Below are 23,868 nucleotides of genomic sequence, written 5' to 3'. Positions count from 1 at the left end.
GCGGGCAGACCTGGAGGAAGGTCGGGGCCATGGGCCGGCGCTTCGCCTCCAGAGGGTCCGGTCACCGCTGGAATCCGAGGCCGGGGCTCGGGGCTCGGGGCACTCTGACCCGCCTCCCGTCCGCCCCCGCCCGTACCGGGTGAGGGGCGCCCGCCCTAAACTAGAGGTGAGCCGGGACGTTGGCGGGCGGGCCAAGAGCACGGCGGGGGACGGGGACGCCGGGGAGCAGAGGGAAGTGGAGACAACGGGGGCCTCTCGCCTGCTCAGTGGGTGCGAGGTGTAGGTAGGGGCTGCAGCGAAACCGGGGCGCAGGTGTTCGGAGGGGGGTCTCTCAGGGCGGGGGCCCGTGGGACGCTTCTGCCTCAGCCCGAAGAGGGGTCAGCCCTCGGGAAGGATGATGGGGCGGCTGCGTAGACAAGTGCCGGGGGTCCAGAAAGGATGCTGGGAAGGGGAGAGTTGGGGACTGGGCTGCCGGCCAGGGTGGGGAAGGCAGGTCTAGGGGGCGGAGGTGCTGGTTATCTGGTGTTTGAAGGTAGGTTCGGGGGCGGGGGGTGGGGAACACTGACAGAGATGCTGAGAGGAGGGGTGCACGGGGCTGCTCCGCGTAGAGACACCCTGGGGGACAAGGTTCTAAGTGGACGTCCAAGAGTGGCGGACACGGGACCGACTCGCGGAAAGGGATGCAGGGGGCGGGCCCCGAGGGGCCGGTTGTGGAAGGCGGGCCCGGAAGGAGGGGCCCGGGGGTTCCTGGGGGCGGGTCCCCGAGGGATGCCGTTCCGAGGGGCTTGGACGCGGACGCGGCCGAGGCCGAAGAGGCAAGGCCGGCCCGCCAGCCCGCCGGCCTGAGCCCGCGGCTCCGGGGGGCCAGCGTCAGCGCGCGGTTGCCGTGGCGATGGGCGGGCGGGGGGCGGGGGCTGCGCGGAAAAGAGGTCAGAGCTCAGCCTCGCCGAGGCTCCCGGCCCCCCGCGGCGCTGGCTGCAGAGCTGGGCTCGCCTCTGCCTCCCCTGCGGCGAGCCCGGGCATGGGGTCGCCGGGCCCGAGCCCCTCGGCCCTCGCGCAGGGCTCGGGGCCGCGCGCCGCCGCCCCGCACTGACGGCCGCGCGGTGTCCTGCGCCAGCGGGAGCGGAGGCCGCGCACCGCCGGCCGAGCGCCTCAGGATGCTCATCAAGGAGTACCACATTCTGCTGCCCATGAGCCTGGACGAGTACCAGGTGGCCCAGCTCTACATGATCCAGGTGAGGGCGGTGGGAAGTAGGCGACCAAGGCGCGGGGTGCGGGGAGGTATGCTTCATGTTGGGTGTCCGCAGGAGCGCGCAGGCCGCACCTGGGACCAGGGGCGGGGCCCAGCTCAATTCCCCTCCAGTCCCGCTCTGGGGCTTGGAAGGGCTCAGGCCAGAGGAGGAGAGCGAGCTTCCCCGGTCGGATGTGGGGGAGGGGTGATGGGGGTTAAAGTCTGTGGGAAGAGCGGCAGAGGGGCCTAGTGGTGCCTCCCCACGCCAAGTGCCCAGCCCCTCCTGTGCGCTCAGCCCCCATCCGACCTCCTTTAATCCTCCTTAGAGCGTGTGATCCTTTGCGGGTAAGCAAAGGAGCGCAGGAGGGTGCCAAAGAGCAGGAGGCAGAAAGTGAGGAGAGGTCCCAGGTGGTAGGGAAAGACTGGGAGGGGTTCCCAGAGGGTGGAGGACCTTGGCAGCCCCAGGCGGCCAGGGAGATGGGCTGAGGATCAGGCCCCAAATCTGTCAGAGAGAGGAGCAGGCAGGGACCCCAGATGCTGAGGTCTGGGCTAAGAGGAAGCGGGTAGAGGCCTGGCCCTGGACGTCGGGAGGAATGAGCCAGAGCAGGCTCTCAGGGAGGGGAGGAGGTCGGTGCCCGTTCCAGACGTGCTCCCCAGAAATGTGGGACCAGAGTCTGAGCAGACAAGGGGGCTGAGATCTGGCCTCAGAGGGTTAAGTGGGCCAAGCTCAAACTCCAGAGCTATGTAAGGACGGGATCTGAGTGCTCTCCAACTATGAGGGGTGTGGCAGGAGCTGGTGTTGGGGTTCTAGAAAGGTGGGGGGCCCTTTTACTCTCCTGGATTCTTCCAGCCCACCCACCCTGGCCCCTTGCCGGCAGCACACGCAGCACGCGCCCGCCTCAGGAGCTTACGCTGGCTTCCCCTCTGCCTCGAATAGTGCCCCCACCTCACACCTGCTCAGCACCCTCCCTTCCCCCAGGTCATCTTCAGATCAAGGTCATGTTATCTTCTCAATGAGGCCTTCCCTGACCACCCTATCAAAATTGCAGCCCCCAGCCCTATCTATCCCCCCCTTACCCTATTCTGTGCTTTCTTTGTACCACAGCACTTAGCACCTTCTGATTTGCTTCTTTTGGTTTTCTGTCTGTTATCTGTCTCCCTCCACTGGAACGTAAGTTGCACAGGGGCAGGCAGGGGTCTTTGTTCTGTACATCGACAGATCCCAAGGAACGTAATCCCAAACAATGCCTGGAATAGAGCAGACAACAAATCCTTGAAGGACTGAATGAGTCCTGGCTTGCAGAACCGCATAGGGGACTGGACAGCGGCTGTAATCCTGACCCCAGGAGCTACAGGGGGCCGGGGTCGGGTTTCAGAGAGATAGAACGGCTGGGACTAGGGCCTCAGAGCTGCACAGGGGACCAGGCCTAGCTTGGGATCCCATCCCAGGAGCTGATCTGGGGCTGAGCTGCCCGTTCGACTCTTGCCCTGGGCTGCAGAAAAAGAGCCGAGAAGAGTCAAGTGGTGAGGGCAGCGGCGTGGAGATCCTGGCCAACAGGCCCTACACGGATGGGCCCGGTGGCAGTGGGCAGTACACACACAAGGTGTACCACGTGGGCTCCCACATCCCAGGCTGGTTCCGGGCACTGCTGCCCAAGGCCGCCCTGCAGGTGGAAGAGGAATCCTGGAATGCCTATCCCTACACCCGCACCCGGTGAGTGGGTGGGGCAGGTCTGGGGCCAGGAGGGGAACAGCCCTGGTGGGCACAGCCGTGACCCTCACCCCCACCCTCTGCCCAGGTACACCTGCCCCTTTGTGGAGAAATTCTCCATTGAAATAGAGACCTATTACCTGCCTGATGGGGGGCAGCAGCCGAATGTCTTCAACCTGAGTGGGGCTGAGCGGAGACAGCGCATCCTGGGTGAGGCCTGGAGCCAGGGAGGGGGACTGTGGAGCCCCTCTCGGGACACCTGCCACCTCAACAGGCGGCCTCTGACAAGTCCCAGGCTCTCTCCCGGTCTAGGCTTCCTGTGCATGAAAAGCTGCCCCCCCAATCCCGAGGTGGGGGCGGAGTGGCAGGGGCCGGAGGGGGCTGGTGTTCCTCAGTGCTGCCGGAACCCCCCCAGATACCATCGACATCGTGCGGGATGCAGTGGCCCCAGGCGAGTACAAAGCGGAAGAAGACCCCCGGCTGTACCGCTCGGCCAAGACAGGCCGAGGACCGCTGGCTGATGACTGGGCATGCACGGCAGCCCAGACGGGGCCCCTCATGTGCGCCTATAAGCTGTGCAAGGTTGAGTTCCGCTACTGGGGCATGCAGGCCAAGATTGAGCAGTTCATCCACGATGTCGGTGAGCACCCAGCCTCGGGAGGTTCTGTTTCCTCAGCGTGCACCAGGCCGCGCGTTTGAGCCAGGGATGCTCCCAGTCTACTGGGGACACAGAAACATAAAGCCGCCATTTCCACTTGATGTGGTGGGCACTGAGGCTGAGGGGTGCCGCACAGCCTAGCTAGGGGTTGGGGGAGCCTCGCCTTGTGCGGGTGAGAGTCAGGAGGGCGAGAAGCTGACGACGTGATCTCTGAGGTCCATGCCGGTTCTGACATTCAGAGATGCTGCTTCTCATCCATTCAAATTCTAAGACTTGGGCTTCCCTGGTGGCGCAGCGGTTGAGAGTCCGCCTGCCGAGGCAGGGGAACCGGGTTCGCGCCCCGGTCCGGGAGGATCCCACGTGCCGCGGAGCGGCTGGGCCCGTGGGCCGTGGCCGCTGAGCCCGCGCGTCCGGAGCCTGCGCCCCGCAACGGGAGAGGCCGCAGCGGTCAGAGGCCCGCGTACCGCAAAAAAAAAAAAAAAAAAAAAAAAAAATTCTAAGACTCTCCAGTGTTCTGTGGGTCAAGCGAGACTTAGAGACCTCAGGAGGGTCACCAGCTCTAACCCGCGACACGCTAAGGAGTGCAGGCCAAAGCTGCGACTCTGTCGTTTTCTCCGGGTCCCATCCTTTGGCCCTGGTATCCAGGAGGCCCTGTTTCATGCCCCCCCTAAAACTAACCCCACACAGTTCCTGTGGCTCAGCCCTGCCCCACCTCCCAGGTCTGAGGGTGGACTACCTGCAGGTAGAAGGATGGGGGTGTCCAGGGACCTGGGTTCCATTCCACCACGGACCCTCATGGAACCTCTCCTCCAGGGAGCTACTTCCCATCTTTGCGCCTTAATTTTCCCTTCTGTAAGTGAGGAAGAGGTTGGGCCAGATAGTAAAAAGCTAGTATTTGATCACCACATGCCCAATTCTCTGCTAATCACTTCCCATGCAAGATCTCCTTTAACACCCCCAACACCCCTCAAGGTAAGGACAATTATTATTCCCATTTTACAGATGAGGAAATTTAGCTCAGAGAGTAATACAGGCACCTTATCTTAAATTTGGAAAAATGCCAAAAGGCACAAATTAAAAAAATGAAACTCGCCCACATATAACCACTCTTAAGATTCTGATGTATTTCCTTCCAGAAGTTTATAACAATAATTCAATCATTATGACTCTATTTCCTAGATATTGAAGTCTCTAACTTTATTCCTCTGCTTAGGATGAAAACATCCCAGAATGGGTATCATGTTTTGCTTCCTTAAGTGCCAACACTTCCATTAACTCTTAACACCTTCATTAACCGTCAACAATTTCATTAACTATCAATGCCTTAATTGTTAACTCTTCTGAAGAAGTCAGCAGGAAGCCGGCTGAAAGAAGCAAGAACAAACATCGCTCCCAGCTTCCCAGGGTGTTGGGGTGGGCTCAGCGCTCAGAGTTGGGGTGTCCAGAGGGATAAAAGAGGCAGCGGGCAGGGAGGGAGGTGGGGCAGGAAGACAAATGCCCCGGTTTCCACTCCCGCCTCCCGGACAGTGCTCACCCTGCCCTCCTTTGTGGCCCTGGGTGGGTGGTGTGCCCAGGGGAGCCATTACCTGAACTCATGGGCTGGGCATGTGGCTGCAGTGGCAGGGAAACTCGGGGCTGGGGCATGTGGGTGGGGAGGGCATGGCTTTGATGCCTGGGCGCCTACAGGTCTGCGTCGGGTGATGCTGCGGGCCCACCGCCAGGCCTGGTGCTGGCAGGACGAGTGGACGGAGCTGAGCATGGCTGACATCCGGGCACTGGAGGAAGAGACCGCCCGCATGCTGGCACAGCGCATGGCCAAGTGCAACGCAGGCAGTGAGGGGCCCGAGGCCCAGCCCCCCGGGAAGCCAAGCACTGAGGCCCGGGCTGGGGCCAGCCGTGCTGGCACCCCCGATGGGCCCGAGGTCCCCCCAGGCCCCGATGCCTCGCCCGATGCCAGCTTCGGCAAGCAGTGGTCCTCTTCCTCCCGTTCCTCCTACTCGTCCCAGCATGGAGGTGAGGCTGAGGCATGGGGACGGGAGGGAGCGGCCCTCAGGCTGGACTCCCAGGCTGAGGGCAACGTGGCCCTGCAGGGGGCGTGTCTCCCCAGACTTTGTCCGAGTGGCGCATGCAGAACATCGCGCGAGACTCTGAGAACAGCTCTGAGGAGGAGTTCTTTGATGCCCACGGTCGGCACCCCAGATCTGTTGGGGGTGGGGGGGGCGGTCCCTGAGCCGCTCCCGCCAGCCCGTGACGCAGCCCCTGGTCCCTTCAGAAGGTTTCTCGGACAGTGACGAGGTTTTCCCCAAGGAGATGACCAAGTGGAACTCCAATGACTTCATCGACGCCTTCGCCTGCCCCGTGGAGGCAGAGGGGGCGCCAGGTAAAGATCCCGCAGCCGGTTGCCAGCCACCAGCACTCCGTGTGCGGTGGGGACTTGGAGAACAACTCATTCCTCAGTTTAATGGGGTCCTAAGATGAATGTCCGTCCGGAAAGGGTGCTCATTAAATACACAGACGAATAATGAGCAGATAACGGGTGGATGGATGGATGTGCGGCGTGTATTCAGGGTTCAGACACAGCACAAAGAATGGAGGAATTCATTTGGAGTCCAGGAAGGCTCCATGTGGGAGGTGATGTCTAAGCGGGATTTTGAAGGCTTGGACGAGCTCTGTCCAAGGTGATGGAAACGTTCCAGCCGCTAGCCAGCCACGTGTGGCTAGCAAGTACTGGAAATGTGGCGAGTGGGGCCGAGGAACTGAATTTTGTATCGTGTTTTAATTCATTTCAGTTTAAATAGGCACATGTGACTAGTGGCTACCATATTGGACAGGGCAGGATTAGAAGGAATTTTCCAGGCAAACAGGCCTGGAACACGCGGAGAAGCATGCCTGTCGGCAGCAGGACTGGCCATGCACAAAGACGCAGAAACGTGAAATGACCTGGGAGAGTCGGGAGAGAGGAGAAGGTCAGAGGAAGATGGGGGGCGGGGGTGGGTGCTCAGGCAGACAGCAGAGCAGGGGTACCCGAAGTACCAGACGAGGGGATCCCCACAGACCCCTCAGTCTCCTTCACTGGCTTTCCCCGTCCTGCAGACCCTGGAACCGAGTCCACCAAAGAGATCGGGGACGGGGCCCGAGCACCCAGGGACCCAGAAGTGAGTATGGTCGGCCACCCCGCGTCTCATTCTGCCCACGCGCTGGCCAGGCCACTGCTCTGACGTCCCCGGCATCCCCTCTGTGCCCCGCAGGGCCCGGATGGAGCAGGGGAGCCGGGGGCGGAGACGTGCGCGGTCCACGCCCTCTTCCTCATCCTGCACAGCGGCAACATCCTAGACTCGGGCCCTGGAGACACCAACTCCAAGCAGGCGGATGTGCAGACGCTGAGCCTGGCCTTCGAGGCCATCACCCGCGTCCACTTCCCCGAGGCCCTGGGCCACGTGGCACTGCGCCTGGTGCCCTGCCCACCCATCTGCGCCACTGCCTATGCCCTTGTCTCCAAGTACTGGACGGGGGGGGGGTGAGGGTGGGGGGCACACAGGGTCCCCAAGGTGTGGACAGCCACTTGGGGGCTCCTGGGACCAGAGAGGCCCCATGGGGGGAGGGGGAGGAGGCCAGGAAGCCAAACTCCTGGGCTAGTCACCTACCCAGCTGGACTTCAGTCTCTAGTCAATGGCTCCATCACAAAGGCCTCTGGGATACTGATGGTCCCCACAAAGGCCCTCCGGTGCCAGGACTTGCCAACAGGTCAAGGGGACTTAGAGGGGGCAGTGGAGGGCCTGGAGGCCCCCCACCCATCCGTTATACCCCCTCCGCCTACAGCCTGAGCCCCTACAGCCACGACGGTGACAGCCTGTCCCGCTCCCAGGATCACATTCCACTGGCTGCCCTGCCGCTGCTGGCCACCTCATCCTCCCGCTACCAGGGCGCCGTGGCCACGGTCATCGCCCGCACTAACCAGGCCTACGCCGCCTTCCTGCGCTCGTCGGAGGGTGTCGGCTTCTGCGGGCAGGTCAGGAGTTAGGGATGTTCCCGGGGACCTTGCCGCGGGGCCCCCCATCCTCCTGCCTCTGCTGCAGCCCCTCCTGATGGCGCCGCCCTCCCACCCAGGTGGTGCTGATTGGGGACGGCGTCGGTGGCATCCTGGGCTTCGACGCTCTCTGCCACAGCGCCAGCGCGGGCCCCGGGAGCCGGAGCAGCAGCCGCCGAGGAAGCGTGGTCAGTGTGGCCGGACCTGCCTCCGCAGGGGCCGCAGGGGCCGGGGGGCTCTGGGTCTCTGCCCCTGGAGTACGACCTCCCTCCGGCCTGCCCCCTGCCGCCTCATTCCCCTCCGCTGGGGCTCTGCTCTTTGTTCAAGTCCCTGCCCAACCCCCAAGCCTCTTTCCTCACTTCCAAATAAGGAGAAATCGACTGTCTCCAGTCCTAAGGCTGTTTCTGTCCCCTATTCCGTCTAGAACCGTGAGCTGCTCTCCCCGGAGGTTGGCCCGGTGCGGGATCCCCTGGCAGATGGGGTGGAGGGACTGGGCCGGGCCAGCCCAGAGCCCTCGGTGCTGCCTGCCCGGCACACCCACAGCGACATGGCCAGTCCTGAGCCCGAAGGCTCTCAAAACAGGTGACGTTCCTGCCCCATCAGCCCCAGACTGGGCTTGTGCTGGCCTGCGGAAGCAGCAGCACTGAGCGCCCTCCTGCCCCTCCCCCAGCCTGCAGACGGCGCCCCCAGCCCCCTCCTCTGGGGAGCCCAGGTGGGCAAGCACAGCCGCCTGTCCACCCTCCGCCGCCTCTGTGGCTCCTGATGGCCTCACCAGTGCCACCCGCCTTGACTTCAAGGTCTCCGGCTTCTTCCTCTTTGGCTCCCCTCTGGGCCTGGTGCTGGCTCTGCGGAAAACCGTGATGCCCACGTTGGAGGGTGAGCCCTCAGGGTGGGGGTGGGCTTCACCTGCCCCTCCCCCATCTCCTCTTTGTTTCACCTGAAATGGGGGTGTTTATGCCATTCCCCACTGTACACATAAATGGCTTGGCTAGAGAGGGAAAACCTGAGGCCCAGAAAGAAGGGACTTGCCAAGGCCAAGGGTCCCAAAGTGCACCAGGAGGAACTCATACCCACAGATGCTCTTCATGAGAAGGGGTCCAACAGGCATGGGGAACGCTTCATCTTGAACATCAGCAAATCGAAGGCTCTGATCTCTTTTGAGCCGAGAGACCTGTCTCACTTTTAAGCGGGACCCTGGTGACCCCCCCAGGGAGTAGAGTCTGGGAAGTGCTGGTTCAGGGTCACACAGCGTGTCAGGGTGCTGCTTCCCACAACCCCTACCTCCCAGTATGCCCAGCTGAATCCCCTCCCCCCTTATCTTCTGGGTACCAGTGGCCCAGATGCGGCCAGCCTGTGAGCAGATCTACAACCTCTTCCACGCGGCCGACCCCTGCGCCTCCCGCCTTGAGCCCCTGCTGGCCCCCAAGTTCCAGGCCATCGCCCCACTGGCTGTGCCGCGCTACCAGAAGTTCCCCCTGGGAGACGGCTCATCGCTGCTGCTGGGTATGCCGCCTACCAAAATAAAGGGGAGAAAGAGGAGGGCACCAACAGTGAGGGACGGGTGTGGGCCCCCGCCTCCCAGGAAGACATGAGGTAGTTCCCACATTATTGGTACTCTCTCATGTCACCACTCCCAGGACCAGGGAGCCCTCCCCTGGCCCCTTGGGCAGTCTGGATCCCCAAGACCCTCTAACATTCTCTGCCCAGAAGTTGGGGGCAGTGGTGACGGCTGGGCTGAAGGGAGGAGGTGGTGACACTGAGAGCAGCCACCCACCACCGCGGGGGCAGAGGGGCTGGTGTGTCTGTGTGTAGAGATGCATTGTGTCGTTGCATGCACCTGTGTTCGTGTATTGGTTTGCGGTGTGTACTCACGTGCACGCGAGTGAGTAGCCATTTGGCCCCATGAGACAAGCGGGCCTGGGTCCAGGTGGTGGCGGAAGTCATGCTGGCAGGAATGCAGCTGGGGTGAGCTAGCAGGAGGGGATGCCCCCACCCTTCACCTCCACCCAGATGTGGGGCAGCTCAGCCTCAGCCAAGACCCGACCAGGGAGGGCTGGCAGGGGAGATGGTGGAGGGATGGGGGCCAGGCTGTCCTGGAACCTTGGCTGGGAAGACAGGAGGGCGGCCTGGCCCAGCCCGCCACTGAGGTCGCCTGTCCACCCACAGCTGACACTCTGCAGGCCCACTCAGGCCTCTTTCTGGAGGAGCTGGAGATGTTGGTGCCCTCGACACCCACCTCTGCCAGCGGTGCCTTCTGGAAGGGCAGTGAGCTAGGCAACGATCTGCCAGCCCAGCCAGCTGCCCCCAGTACCGCCAGTGAGGTGGTTAAGAGTAAGTCAGCCAGCCGCCCAGCCCGGGGAGGGAATACTTATTCCACCTTCAAAGCCCAGCTGAAACCTCCTTGCCCCCAGCATTTGCTCTGGAACGAGCGTGCCCTAGCACCCAACTCCAGACTCAGCAGGGTTGGCGGAAAAGAGGGAGGGAAGAGCATTAGGGGCCAGACGGGTGGGCATGGGGTGGGCGGCCACTGCTGACTCACTGCCCACCGTGGCCGTACAGTCCTGGAGCGCTGGTGGGGGACCAAGCGGATTGACTACTCGCTGTACTGCCCTGAGGCGCTCACCGCCTTCCCCACCGTCTCGCTGCCCCACCTCTTCCACGCCAGCTACTGGGAGTCGGCGGATGTGGTGGCCTTCATCCTGCGCCAGGTGGGCCCAGGGATGCGGGGGGACGGGAACCGGACAATGATAGGGAGCCGTGGGCTGGGGGAGGGGCAGCCCCAGGCACCCTTCCCCCCTTCACGTGGCCTTGCTGGGTCTGATTCTTCGCAGGTGATCGAGAAGGAGCGGCCACAGCTGACCGAGTGCGAGGAGCCGTCCATCTACAGCCCAGCCTTCCCCAGGGAGAAGTGGCAGCGCAAACGCACCCAAGTCAAGATCCGGGTACGTGCCCTGCCCCTCGAGCCCTCAAGAGCGAGGCCCCGCCTACTCTCCCCAGAATCCCCGCCCCTCAAGACCTTCCGGGGTCCAATCCCGCCCGCTGGCCCCGGGTCCTGGGTCCTGGCCCCACCTCCTCATGCCTCGGCCCCGCCCCTGGGTACCAACGGGTCTCCTCCCCTAACCATCCCCCCACCTCCTCATCCTCTGCACCCCATCCTGTCATGCCTCCGCCCCCTCGGAACCGCCCTCCACACAGAGGCCCTCATGACCTCAGATGGGGTCAGCAGAAGCGCCCACCCCTCGGGCCTCGCCCCTCTCTCGCAGCGACCCCGCCTCCTCCAGGCCGAGCACCCCAGTCTGAGCGCGGGTCCCCCTCACCAGCACCTCCCGCACCCCTGTCACCTCTTTGCTGCGGGCTCACGCCGTCTCCTCCCGCCAGAACGTCACTTCCAACCACCGGGCGAGCGACACGGTGGTGTGCGAGGGCCGCCCCCAGGTGCTGAACGGGCGCTTCATGTACGGGCCCTTGGATGTGGTCACGCTCACCGGAGAGAAGGTCAGGACACAGGGGCCTCAGTCCCGGGTAGACCGGCTGCCCTCGGGCCGACCTCGCCCCAAGTGGGAGGTCCGGGTGCTGCCCCCTGTCCCACGGATAGCTCCCGGTCCCACCAGGTTGAGCCCCCAACCCCGTCCACCCCCGACGACAGGCCCACCTCGGCCCTCCTCCACTCCGCATCAGGGGGACCCTCTCGCCCACTCTCCCTGCTAGGTGGACATCTACATCATGACGCAGCCGCTGTCAGGCAAGTGGATTCACTTTGGCACCGAGGTCACCAACAGCTCGGGCCGCCTCACCTTCCCGGTGCCCGGGGAGCGCGCGCTGGGTATCGGCGTTTACCCGGTGCGCATGGTGGTCAGGTGAGCACGGGGCGGGCCGGGCCTCTGCGGGGCGGGGATCCTCTGGGCCCCGCCCCTGTGTCGCTCAAGCAGCCCTTGGGCCGCAGGGGCGACCACACATACGCTGAGTGCTGCCTGACGGTCGTGGCCCGCAGCACCGAGGCCGTGGTGTTCAGCATCGACGGCTCCTTCACCGCCAGCGTCTCCATCATGGGCAGCGACCCCAAGGTGCGCGCCGGCGCCGTGGACGTGGTCAGGTAGGAGCGGCCGCCCGGCTCGCCGTGGTGACTGGTCTCCACCCCTGGCGCGTGGCGCTGACCGCCGCCCCACCCTGCAGGCACTGGCAGGACGCGGGCTACCTGATCGTGTACGTAACGGGCCGGCCCGACATGCAGAAGCACCGCGTGGTCGCCTGGCTGTCACAGCACAACTTCCCCCACGGCGTAGTCTCCTTCTGCGATGGCCTCACCCACGACCCGCTGCGCCAGAAGGCCGTGTTTCTGCAGAGCCTGGTGCAGGAGGTGCGGCGCCTGGGGAGGGTCCCGTCCCCGCCGTCGCCCCGGGAGGAGGCCCATCTGGTGTCACCCCCATCGGCCCCCGAACCTAACAGACCACCAAGGCCCTCGTGGTCCCAGGGGCCCCTTGTCCTTGGGGCCAACTATAGAGATACGGCCGGTCCCGACCCCAGCCGGACCTGGTGAGGTAGACCGTATGGCCTCGACCCGAAACATTCTGAACCGGATGCCCACCAGACCCCACCCCCTGCCTCACGACTCCGCCCCCCGGGGCTGCTGATTGGCCTCTCTGGCCACAGGTGGAACTGAACATCGTGGCCGGCTACGGGTCCCCCAAAGACGTGGCCGTATACGCGGCGCTGGGCCTACCCCCGGGCCAGACCTACATCGTGGGCCGCGCCGTGCGGAAGCTCCAGGCGCAGTGCCAGGTGAGGCCCAGGTGACGGTGGGGACTGCGAGGCAGCTGGGGCGTGGGAGCCTGGGTCTGGGCCAGAAGGACCACCCGTGTGTTAAGAAGCACCTAAGGCGGGCGGCTGTGAGAAGGGTGGCTGGCGTCAGGGAAGCTGGGCTCCTCCTAGGACGGGGGTCACAAGCAGTTTGGAGGTGCCGGGCAGGCCGGGACTGATGATATGCTCAAGAGCCTGAGTACTGGTCCCACTTTGGCACGGTCCTGGGCATAGGCCTGGACCTTTCTGAGCCCCAGTTTCTCGTCTGCCAAATGGAAATGGTAAGATGGACCAGACCTCAGCAGCTACCATGAAGAGCACGTGATTTACCGCACGTCGGCGTGCACGCAAAGCAAGCGCTTGCTAAACGTCAGCTGCTGTTATTTCCCTCCAAAATCCCATTCTGCAGATGAGGAAACTCGAGATGAGGCCCAGAGAGGGGCAGAGCCAGGAGTAAAGGTGCCCTGGCTCAGCCTGGGGTTGGTCAGGCTGTGCCAGGCCTATAACGCAGCCAGCACTGCCCAGAACCCTGGGGAGGACAGGTGAGGGCAGCGTGTGGGCCTGAGACCAGCCATTCCCTCATCCCTGCCCACCTCTGCCCGCAGTTCCTGTCAGATGGCTATGTGGCCCACTTGGGCCAACTGGAGGCCAGCTCCCACCCTCATGCCCCCGTGGGACCCTCGAGGGCCGCCCTGGCCAAGAGCAGCTATGGCGGGGCCGCCCCTGTGGACTTCCTCCGAAAACAGAGCCAGCTGCTTCGCTCGAGGGGCCCCAGCCAGGCAGAGCGGGAGGGCCCAGGGACGCCGCCCACCACCCTGGCGCGAGGCAAGGCCCGAAGCATCAGCCTCAAGCTAGACAGCGAAGAGTGAGGCCCAGACTGTGGCTGGACTTGGGTTATTTACTCACACACTTGAGAGGCCCAAGTGGCCGCATGTGGAAGGCTGGGCCCCCAGCCCCACATCCTGCATCTCTGTTTGCCCCTCGGTGTTAGTCCCCTTTCATGTTGGGGGACCCAGCCCTGGGGATGGGAGAAGGGAGCAGCAAGGGCCCAGAGGCTTTTCCAGTGTGTGTAAATCTATGAAAATAAACACCACCTGCACCCCACCTGATTGCCCACCTGCGTGGCATCACAGGGCAGCCCAGCCCAGCCCAGTTTCCAGTTCAAGAGAGACGCTGAAGGGCAAAGAGGGGCCAGGATGTGCCCAGGGTCATGCAACGAGTCAAGAGGACAGGGCCAGGATCGGGGCCTGGAGAGTCAGCCTACCCCCCGCCCTCCCCTCACCACCCGGGCTGGCCTTTCAGTTTCCAGGGGCCCACACTTGGCTTCTCACTGGAACCTCTGCCTGCACTAGCTGAGGCCATGGGATCCGAGGGAAGAGGGCTGCCCTGGGAGCCCACCTCACCCGGACACTAGGGCCCCTGGCTTGCACTTGCTTCCTCTCCCCCTTAAGACTGAGAGCTCCCAGGCACCTTAGCCCTGGCCAGCAAGAAACACTTCCTTTGTGACAGAGACCACCCTCACTTCTCTGTCAGGGACACTGAGGCCCAAAGAGATCTCAGAGTTGGTGAATGGGGAGCTGGGATTAGAACCCCAATTCTTTGCCTCCCCAAACCACCCAAGGATCAGGAAATGAGGGGTGATGACCCCAGCTCTCCCAATGGATCAGCTCGGCAGGCCCAGAGAGAGAGAGAGAGAGAGAGAGAGATAAATAAGGCCTTTATATACAGAGAAGCATGATACAGCGGGGGCGGGGGCACTGCTAGCAGCAGCAGTGAGCTGGGCAGGGTGGCCGGGCCAGTAGGGCCCTGTCAGTGGGAGAAGATGCCCCGGAAGCGGGCCCTGTCTTCCTCGTCCTTCTGCCGGATTCTTGCCTCGAGGGCCCGCAGCTCGCGGCTCACGACGGGCGCCAGGGCGGGGTCCAGCTCCAGCACCTTGGCAAAGTCAGCCTGGGCCTCCCGGGCATTCCACACTGCCGCGTGCGCCTTGCCCCGCTTGAAGTAGGCCTTGACGTTGTCTGCAGGGGGCGCCAGTGGGCAGCAGGCACACGAGGGCATGAAGGGGGGACCAGCCAGCTACTTAGCCTGACTTCTGGCACCAGGGGCCCGTCACGGGACGGAGCCCATGAGGATGCCAACCCCACCCCGAACCCCCATTCATGTCTCGCTGGCGCAACAGGGCCCATGGCCCTGCCTGGGTGGACGGTATTTGGTCCGGTTCCCACGGGACTTCAGGATGGGGGTTTCGTGCCCCGGTGCCCAGTGGTTACGGAGGAGGCTGCTCTACTGACCACCCGCTGGCCCACCCCGGCGGCCCAGTGCCCGGAGCTCACCATCATACTTATTGAGGATGGAAGAGCAGTGGTCCAGCACTTCGTAATACTCTTGGGCCGCCAGCTTGCACTGACAGTAGTTGAGCAGCAGTGGTGTGATCTGCAGATCCAGCTGGATCCAGTCAGGGGACCCAGGCTGTTCCTGGGGGGGTGGGGGGAGGGAGAGGGCGAAAGATGCTGAAACCTGGGCCCCCTGGCCCCACCTCACCCCCTCCGCTCACCCACTGCAGCCTCCAGGCGGCACCTTCATCTGAAGGTTCTTGAGGCAGGCGATGGCGTCGTAGTACTTGGCGGCAGCCTCCTTCACGCGGCCCTCGCGGTACAACCGGTTGCCCTCCTGGTGTATGACCGGCACTGCCTTTGCCTTCTCCTCATCCGTCATCGCCCATGGGTCCTGCTGGTACGTGCCAGGGTTCTCCACCTGCCGGGGTGTAGGCCAAGTCAGGGCCCAGGGCCAGCCTCTGGGCTGGCCGGGCCTCGGACATTGGATACCGGAAACAGAATCACTTGTTCATTCACTGACCATTCAACAAACGTTTATGTGGCATCTCCTACATGCCCAGCACTGTGCCGGGTTCTCGAAATAGAGCAGTGAACAAGATGGTGAAAATCCCTGCCCTTGCAGAGACCTGAAGGAGGGGGAGGACACTGCCAGGGGTTCCACAAAGGTGTCCTTGTACCTGCCGCACCCCAAGCCCAACCAACAGTCAGTGAGCCCACCAACTCTGGGCAGGCAGGTGGGACCGGCACCCGCTCTGAAGCTGGACAGTGGAAGATTGGCGAGGTGCCTGGGGCTTGGTGGCCCCTCACCTTAAGCATCTCGATGTCGAAGATGAGAGGCTGGGGGTTCTGCTGCAGGGCGTCCAGATCGGCGTGGCCCAGGGAACTGTGCTCGTGCATCTGGGCGATGCCGCAGCAGTGCCGCTGGCCCTCCAGGGGGTCTTTGCCAGCTGCAATGTTGCGTAGACTCTTGGCCACCAGCGGATACAGGACCACATGCTGCCGGAGGGTGAGTGGGCACCAGTGGGCTGGCTGGTCACCGGCCCAAGAGGCCCAGCCCCCTGCCCCATCACCATCTGAGAAAGGACACTGAGGCCCAGAGAGGGGCAGGAACTGGTTCAGCAGAAACACAGGAGGGCGTTTCCCTCGGGACTCCTCCAGCCTCCCAGCCCTCCAGCCCGGTGCGGGCCTCGGCTCCTGCCACACTTTCTGGCCACCAAACCAAGCCAAGCACCTACGCTGCCAACCTCCACACAAACACACACTCCCGCTGTCAACCGGTCTCCCCTGTCCTTACAAGCCCAGTGGAGTTCTTACCTCTTCCTCCTCTTCCTCCTCCCAGGCTTGCAGCCCACAAGCTGGGCTCCTCACCATCACTGGGGTCCCTCCACATCCTGTTCCCAGCGTCTCTTCTGTCCTGCCCCATCCCCACCCCTTTCAGGGCCTATCTCCGAGGTGGGATTAGGGCAGCAACCTCAAAACCCTCAGGGGAGACCCTCAGGCCTAGGGGACCTAGCTTTTTTTTTTTTTTTTTTTTTGGCCACAAGGCTTGTGGGATTTTAGTTCCCCGACGAGGGACTGAACCCGGGGCCACGGCAGTGAAAGCGCTGAGTCCTAACCACTGGACCGCCAGGGAATTCCTGGGGACCTAGCTTTTGACCTTCCACTAGGAACATCTGCCGGGATTGGTGGGAGCCAGACCACCCTCGCCCCAGTCTAACCAGCTCCCGTCACTGACCCTGCACAGGGCAGACTGCTCGGCTAACATTCATCCAGCCAGCAGATATGTTCTGAGTCTTGGCTCTGGGCTGGCCCACGCTGTGCGTTTTGAAGATAAACAGGCCCAATCCCTGCCCTGAAGTAGCTTAGATGCAGACAGAGGACCAGATCCTGGCCATGCAGAGCGTGAGGGGTTGGGGAACCCAGAGAAGAGGTTCAAGTCAACCACCAGTAGTCAGGGAAGGCTTCCCGGGGGTGGTGACCCAGGAATTCAGTTTGAAGTGGGAGGGAGGATCTTGGCCAAGAAAGGGATGGAAACACAGGGAGGTGAGTGGGAGGGAGACCCTGCAGGGCCATGTGAGCATCTATGGCTTACACTTTAGCTCGACAGTGACCAGGAGCCAGAGGGGTTTGAAGCAAGGAGTTGTGTGGGTCATTGCATTTAACAGCCAGTCCCTGGCTGCAGTCCGGCTAAGGAAGAGGAAAAGGTGGACTAGGGGCCAGGACGCCAGTGTCCTGGTGGTGTGGTGCCCTGGAGGGAGTCGGTGGTGGCCTAGCCGTTGGGCGCGGCCAGACAGATGCAGGCAGGCACAGGGCATCGGGTACCTTGACGTCGCAGCAGAACTGGGAGATCTCGCCCTCCCGCATGGTGCGCACAATGGTCTCCCACACGGGCAGCTTGAACTTCTTGCCAATGATGAGCTCCATGGGCTTGCCGCGCACCCGGCTGTCGTCCAGCACGGTGCCCTCCTCGTCACTGCGCAGAGTCCGGTAGTGGAACGTGGCCTGCGGGCCGCAAATGGGATCAGACAAGGGCACAGCCTTCCCCCATCCCCCAAGGACAAGCCCAGCTCGCAGCCCGCCGATGGCACAAGGGACAGGGCTCTCCCAGGGGTCACCGCCCAACCTTACACCTGGCTTTACCGCACCACCCAGGTGAGGATACTGTCACCAAGAGGGAAGGGGTCCAAATCACATGGCTAGTGGATGGACGGGCTGGGACAGGAGCCCAAGCAGTCTGGCACTAATCATTCTTTCAACAAATATTTACTGAGCACTACAACATGCCTGAGCTCTGCGCTAGGCCCAGCAGTGAACAACACAGACAAAAGTCCCTGCCCCTGTGGAGCTCACATGGAACTTCCAGAGGAAAGAGATGGGCCTCAAAATGTGCTGTGTGAGGTCGAGCTAAGTGCTATGGATCGGAAATCAAAATGCAGCAGGGTAAGGCAGGGTGAGTTTAGGGGGCAGGAGTCTCTGCGAGGACAACATTTAAGCAGAGATCTGAGGATCTGAGGGAGTTCCCTGGCGGTCCAGTAGTTAGGACTCAGTGCCTTCACTGCCGGGACCCGGGTTCGATCCCTGGTCGGGAAACTAAGATCCCACAAGCTGTGCTGTGTGGCCAAAAAAACCCCAGAGATCTGAAGGGAGAAGCAAGCCAGGCAGATGCTGGGGTAGGAAGGGGTGGGAACGTTCTAGGTCAAGAGAATAGCAGGTGCAAAAGCCTTGCAGAGGGACAGCGTGTGGTGTGCTCACAAAACGGGAAGCCAGTGTAGCAGAAGCAGAGTGAACAGGGCGAGGAGTTGTGCATCATGGGGTCACCAGGTCAGCAAGGCTGGACCTCACAGAGCCTGCAGGCAGTGGTGAGGAGTTTGTTTTTTCACTCTCAGTTGGGAGCCACCGGGTGGTTCCAAGCAGAGGAGGGACATGATCTGACGTGGGTTCTGCTGCTGCTGGGATGAGAACAGGCTGGAGCGGGGGGAGGACAGAAGCAGGAAGGTGGTTACTGCAATAACCCAGGAGAGAGACGATGGCGGCCTGGACCAGGGTGGTAGTGGCAGAAGTGGTGAGAAGTGGTCAGATCACCGGTGTATTCTGAGCATCTTCTGTGGGAAGTGAGAGAACAGGAGGAGCCATGGAGACTGGGAGGTTTTTGGCCTGAGCAACCAAAAGGCTGGAGGTGCCCTTAACTTAGATGGGAAGGCTTGGGGGGAGCAGGTGAGTTTGAGGTGCCAACCAGACATCCAGGTGGAGATGGTGAGCAGGGAGCCGGATATCAACTTTAAAGGAGAGGGAAGGCTAGAGATAGACATCTGGGAGTGGCCCAGGCATGGAGAGTTTTTTAAAAGAGATGAACCTGGGGCTTCCCTGGTGGCGCAGTGGTTGAGAGTCCGCCTGCCGGTGCAGGGGACGCGGGTTCGTGCCCCGGTCCGGGAAGATCCCACCTGCCGCGGGGCGGCTGGGCCCGTGAGCCATGGCCGCTGAGCCTGCGCGTCCGGAGCCTGTGCGCTCCGCAACGGGAGAGGCCACAACAGTGAGAGGCGCACGTACCGTGCAAAAAAAAATAATAATAAAATAAATAAAATAAATAAATGAATAAAAGAGATGAGCCTGGATGAGATCATCTCAGGGCGAGTGAAGAGAGAAGAGGTCTAAAGACTGAATCCTCCACAGGATATGGTTAGAGGAACCCACACTCTTTACCACCACCCCTAGCCACTCCTCTAAGCTCTGTTTCCACATCAGTAAAATGGGGTCAACAATAGTACCTACCCGTCTTGTGAGAATGAAAGAAAATAAACTTGTGAAGCATTTAGCACGGTGCTCATGTGAGCCCTCAATCAATGCCGGTGACTGGTTTTTTAATTTACCTGTACCTGTTCCTTCAGGGTCACTGTTCACAGATCTTCACTATTCTTACAGTGTTCTCTCCAGCTGGTGTCTGTTCCATCCAGGATCTCCCTTGCCAGGACCTTCTTCAAGGCCACCAACCCCCCAGCCCATGGGGGAATCCACCCACATCCACGTCCCTTCTCTCATCTGGGAAAGGATCCCTCTTGGTATCTCTGATCACTAGGGCTGTGCAGCTCTGCCTCAGAGCGCTCACACTGAGCAAGGCTAGGATCTCTCCCTGCTGGATCTCGGCACAGTAGCTCTTACTTTGGTGGCCCCAGTACGTTTTAAATGTTAAACTGTTGTAGTCATCAACCAGGTATGTCACTTTAGTTATTTTGGGGGCCAGGCTCTTTACTCATTCGCTCAAGATGCATGTCCTATGTGACTGCTCTGCTGGGCACAGGGGCTGCCCCTAGGAAGCTCCTTACTCTACAGGCAAGTGGCAACAGGGAAAGGCCCTCCAGGAGGAGGAAACTGCATTAGCAGAACAGGTAAGCCTGAAGATGTACATTGTTTGGGGGAAGGGGCCGGAGAGGCTGGAGATGGGGGCCTGGATGTGCAAAGGAGGAAGATGGGAGGCTCTTTATCTCCCAGCCCTTACCTGTCCCGAGCAATGCCACGAAGAGCGCTCGGAAAGCTGCCAAAAGGATTCTGGTCTGGCAGACCCAACCTCTGGGCCTGTTTGTTCTCTCGGATGGTGCGTCCCAGGGCCTCAATTTTCCCATCTAAGAAATGGGAGCTGGTCTGTGTTTTCAGGAGGCCCTTCCGCCTATAGATTTTGAACCTTGCAAACCAGGGGCCCCTCCCAGAGCCCAGGCTTCCGGTTTAGGGCCTTCTCCAGGGCTGGGTCTCTGCAAGCAGTAGGGTCAATCCTCTCACCTCCCGCAACCTGTTTATAATGACTGACGGCCGGCCTCCCCAACCAATGTGGCCACACGGCCAAGCCAGGGGGCGGGGCAGACGCATCCGAATTCACCCTCTACTTAAAACCAGACCAATCAGCGTCGAGCTCAGCATGTGAGAGGTAGGGTCACCGACCACTGCTATCTGGGCATGCGCAATCTCTCGCCTACAGCCTCCTCCCGCCTTGCGTGCGCAGCGCGCCACGGACGGTTAAGGGAAGGGGATAAACACGAACCTTGGTTCCATCCTGAAAGTCAGGGAGCTCTCCTTGGCCCTCCTCTATCACACGCTTTTGGATCCCGTCCTCCCGGAGTCTTGCGATGATATCCGCCATCCTCCTTCCCCGCTGCTCTCTTTCGGCAACTTCCGGACTCGCTCGGCAGCTTCCGGACCTGCTTCGTCAACTTCGGCAACTTCCGAGCTGGCGCCATTTTGGCTAAGGGCAGACGCCGTAAAGGGCCTGAACGTGGAAACGGACAGTGATTGGTTCTCTGCGCTGCGGCTGAGCGCGCGGGTGTGACTAGGGGCGGGGCCTGAGACTGTCTAGGGGAGGTGAGAGAGGCGGGGCCAGAGTCGGCCGGGCGGGGCGGGGGCGTCCGCAATTGTGTCATTGAACTGATATAGACTGGGCCCTCCCAAGTGGCCGTGAGCCACTCTATTTTAAGCTGTAGGAGCAGTATAACAGCGTTACAGAACTAGGATGGAGCGGGGGCTGGGGCCCCATCGGTAACGCCACCCCCTAAAACTACTATTTTTGTGTATTCCTTTCTGGGTTTTTTTCTTTTAGCATGCCTAGCACAATAGTCGTGACTTTTTTGCATCCTGGATTTTTCTCTTTAAATATAAATAAATAAATAAGTAAAACTAGGAGTAAGAAAGAGAGGAAGGAGGGTTTCTGTGTTCCTGTGGGGACCGTAAACTCCCCAAGAGACTGACAGTCCCTTGTGGGGTCCTGGCTGGGTGTGTCGTCACCATGGAATCCTCCGCGGTGTCTGGCACATACTAGTTGCCCAGTGAGTATTAGGAAATATAGGAATGATAGAAGTGAGGCACTTCGGGGGTAGTACAACATTTCTCTCCGCCTCTGGAAACTAGCTGTGAAGAATAGCTGTAAGAGTTTTCTGCTCCCACTTTCGAGGTTTAGGTAACCGAATAAAGGGAATGTCTTGGGACCTGTGCACTGTCTTCATTCCATCCTCATAACCGCGAAGAATTATTGTCCGTCCCCTTTGTCCCACGTGCTAAGGGCTTCAGATATTTATGCTGGTTCATTTACCCCCAAAAAGTCCCCTGAGAGAGGTGGAACCTCTGGGGTGAAAGGGAAACATGCTTTGTTTATTTTTAGCTTTTTTTTTTTTTTACCCACACAGGAAGTTTTTTAGGCAACTTCTGCCAAATTCTGAAGCAACGAGTAGTCTGTATCTTATACAGATTGCTCCAGAAAATGGAAAAAGAGGGAAAGCCAACCAACATATTTTATGAGGCTATTTTAATCTTGATTCTGAACCAGATAACTATACCATAAGGCAAGAAAAATATACACCCATTTTACTAATAAATATAAGTATGAAAAATCCTAAATGAATGTTCAGCTAATTAAATCCACTAGTATATATAAAAATACCTCAATATGCTAAATGAATGTCATTCACAAAAAGACAAATAGTACTTGATTCCATTTATATGAGGTACCTGGAGTAGTCAGATTTATAGAGACAAAGTTGAATGATAGGTGAGTGGGGAGAGGGAGGGAAATGAAGAGTTGTTGTTTAATGGGTGTAGAATTTTAGTTTTGCAAGATAAAAAAGTCCTGGAGATTGGTTGTACAACAATGTGAATATAGTTTGGGGTGTTTTTTTTTGGTTTTTTTTTTGCCACGTGGCTGGTGGGATCTCAGTTCCCCAACCAGGGACTGAACCCAGGCCACAGCAGTGAGAGCCCGGAATCCTAACCACTAGGCCACCAGGGAATTCCCGTGAATATAGTTAACACTACTGAACTATGCACTTAAAAATGTTTAAGATAGTAAATTTTATATGTTATGTGTATTTAAGCACAATTAAAATTTTTAATTTTCTTCTCAAAAAAAAAAAAAGCATCAAGATCAAGTAGGGCTCATTCCAAGAATTATGAATGGTTTAACATTAGAAACATCCATTACTGGACTTCCCTGGTGGTCCCGTGGTTAAGACTCTGGACTTCCAGTGCAGGGGGCGTGGATTTGATTCCTGGTCCAGGAACTAATATCCCACATGCCACACCACGCGGCCAAAAAAAAAAAAGAAAGAAAGAAATACCCATTACTGTAATTCATCACATCAGTGAATTAAAGGAGAAAACTCATATGATTATCTCAAAATATGCAGAAAAAGCACTTGATGAAGTTTGCTTTGAGGACTATTTATGATAAAAACTCACAGGAAAAAAGAGGAACTTTCTCAGGATGACACAAGCCATATGCAATTAAGTATGATGGAATAAGTATTCACATTCCCTTCAACATCAGGAACAAAGTAAGGAATGCTCTCTATAAATGATGCTGTTTAGCAAAGTATTAGAAGTCTTGCTCAAAGCAATAAACCAAGAAAAAGACATGTGAGTGATTATATCTATACAGAAAATCCAATAGAATCTACAGACAATTTTAATAAATTAGAGAGTAAGCAATGTTACAGGGATATAAAATAAGCTACCCCAAATTAATAACACTCTTAATGCTAACAATAACCCACCCCCAAATATAGAGAATAAGTTTCCATTCCCAACAGCAATAAAAATCAGAAAGTATTTAGGAAATAAGAACACAGCCCAGGACTTCCCTGGTGGCACAGTGGTTAAGAATCCGCCTGCCAATGCAGGGGACACAGGTTTGAGCCCTGGTCTGGGAAGATCCCACATGCCACGTAGCAACTAAGCCCGTGCACCACAACTACTGAGCCCACACGGCACAACTACTGAAGTCCGCGCACCTAGGGCCTATGCTCCGCAACAAGAGAAGCCACCGCAATAAGAGGCACGCGCACCGCAACAAAGAGCAGCCCCCGCGCACCACAACTACAGAAAGCCTGTGCACAACAACAAAGACACAATGCAGCCGGAAGTAAACAAATAAATAAAATAAATAAATTTTAAAAGTTCCCAGTCTCAACAATTCTGGACATATTTAAAAAACAAAACAAAACAAAAAAACATTGATCTAGTACTTACATGTGCCAGGCACTGTGTTATGCTCCTTACTGTGTACTAACTCATTTAATCATAAATTAATGTTATGAGGGAAGCATTGTTATCACCTCCATCTGACAACTGAGGAAACTGAGGCACACAGAGGTTATGTAACTTGCTCAAAGCAAGGCCAGGACCAGGGTGAAGTGAGTCATGCAAGATAGAATCCTGCTTTTATTTAAAATTTTGATATTTTGTTCACCATGGAGTTTGATTTGATTCGATTTTTTTAAATTTAAATTTAAAAAATAATGCATTAAAATATTATTGATCTTGCTTAGATCATTTTTGACCCACCTCGTAGAGAAATGGAAATAAAAACAAAAATAGGGCTTCCCTGGTGGTGCAGTGGTTGAGAATCTGCCTGCCAATGCAGGGGACACGGGTTCGAGCCCTGGTCTGGGAAGATCCCACATGCCGCGGAGCAACTGGGCCGGTGAGCCACAGCTACTGAGACTGAGCGTCTGGAGTCTGTGCTCCACAAGAGAGGTCGCGACAGTGAGAGGCCCGCGCACCGCGATGAAGAGTGGCCCCCGCTCGCCGCAACTAGAGAAAGCCCACGCACAGAAACGAGGACCCAACACAGCCAAA

The 23,868-nt window shown here is 59.2% G+C and overlaps 2 protein-coding genes across 3 annotated transcripts in view; one reads left to right on the top strand and one right to left on the bottom strand.

The window, feature by feature from the left end:
- Window positions 1-9: 9 nt before the first annotated feature.
- PITPNM1 (phosphatidylinositol transfer protein membrane associated 1) lies at window positions 10-13,522 on the top strand. Its single transcript, XM_024133443.2, has 24 exons — window positions 10-166; window positions 1,118-1,235; window positions 2,731-2,945; window positions 3,031-3,152; window positions 3,358-3,582; window positions 5,287-5,613; window positions 5,691-5,786; window positions 5,873-5,980; window positions 6,694-6,755; window positions 6,849-7,099; window positions 7,420-7,609; window positions 7,708-7,815; window positions 8,052-8,209; window positions 8,298-8,503; window positions 8,960-9,130; window positions 9,794-9,958; window positions 10,187-10,335; window positions 10,459-10,569; window positions 11,006-11,122; window positions 11,336-11,484; window positions 11,571-11,720; window positions 11,801-11,984; window positions 12,278-12,406; window positions 13,030-13,522. Exons 2-24 carry the CDS (start codon window positions 1,158-1,160, stop codon window positions 13,291-13,293), a joined length of 3,735 nt encoding a protein of 1,244 aa, XP_023989211.1. The 5' UTR covers window positions 10-166; window positions 1,118-1,157; the 3' UTR covers window positions 13,294-13,522.
- Window positions 13,523-14,127: 605 nt separating this feature from the next.
- Window positions 14,128-23,868, bottom strand: part of AIP (aryl hydrocarbon receptor interacting protein) — a 15,766-nt gene continuing 6,025 nt past the window's right edge. Inside the window, exons 2-7 of one of the 2 annotated variants that reach the window (XM_055082335.1) lie at window positions 20,288-20,512; window positions 17,080-17,259; window positions 15,565-15,843; window positions 14,999-15,175; window positions 14,755-14,896; window positions 14,128-14,439 (exon numbers count right to left, since the gene is read on the bottom strand). In XM_055082335.1, coding sequence (XP_054938310.1) covers window positions 14,234-14,439; window positions 14,755-14,896; window positions 14,999-15,175; window positions 15,565-15,843; window positions 17,080-17,259; window positions 20,288-20,386 — 1,083 coding nt within the window. In that variant the 5' untranslated portion in view covers window positions 20,387-20,512 and the 3' untranslated portion in view covers window positions 14,128-14,233. The remainder of the gene's footprint in view (window positions 14,440-14,754; window positions 14,897-14,998; window positions 15,176-15,564; window positions 15,844-17,079; window positions 17,260-20,287; window positions 20,513-23,868) is intronic. The other variant, XM_028483892.2, reaches the window with a different exon arrangement.

This window comes from Physeter macrocephalus, unplaced genomic scaffold (genome assembly GCF_002837175.3).
Source record: "Physeter macrocephalus isolate SW-GA unplaced genomic scaffold, ASM283717v5 random_86, whole genome shotgun sequence".
Lineage (NCBI taxonomy): Eukaryota > Metazoa > Chordata > Mammalia > Artiodactyla > Physeteridae > Physeter > Physeter macrocephalus.
Note: the sequence above shows the minus strand (reverse complement) of the source record. Positions and strands in the feature narration are given on the sequence as shown.

Bases quoted from the DNA above. Each gene is read 5' to 3' on its own strand.
- PITPNM1 (XM_024133443.2), top strand. From the start codon at position 1,158: ATGCTCATCAAGGAGTACCACATTCTGCTGCCCATGAGCCTGGACGAG. The intron at 5,614-5,690 runs GTGAGGCTGAGG...GTGGCCCTGCAG, and splicing joins CTACTCGTCCCAGCATGGAG to GGGGCGTGTCTCCCCAGACT. The intron at 8,504-8,959 runs GTGAGCCCTCAG...TCTGGGTACCAG, and splicing joins CGTGATGCCCACGTTGGAGG to TGGCCCAGATGCGGCCAGCC.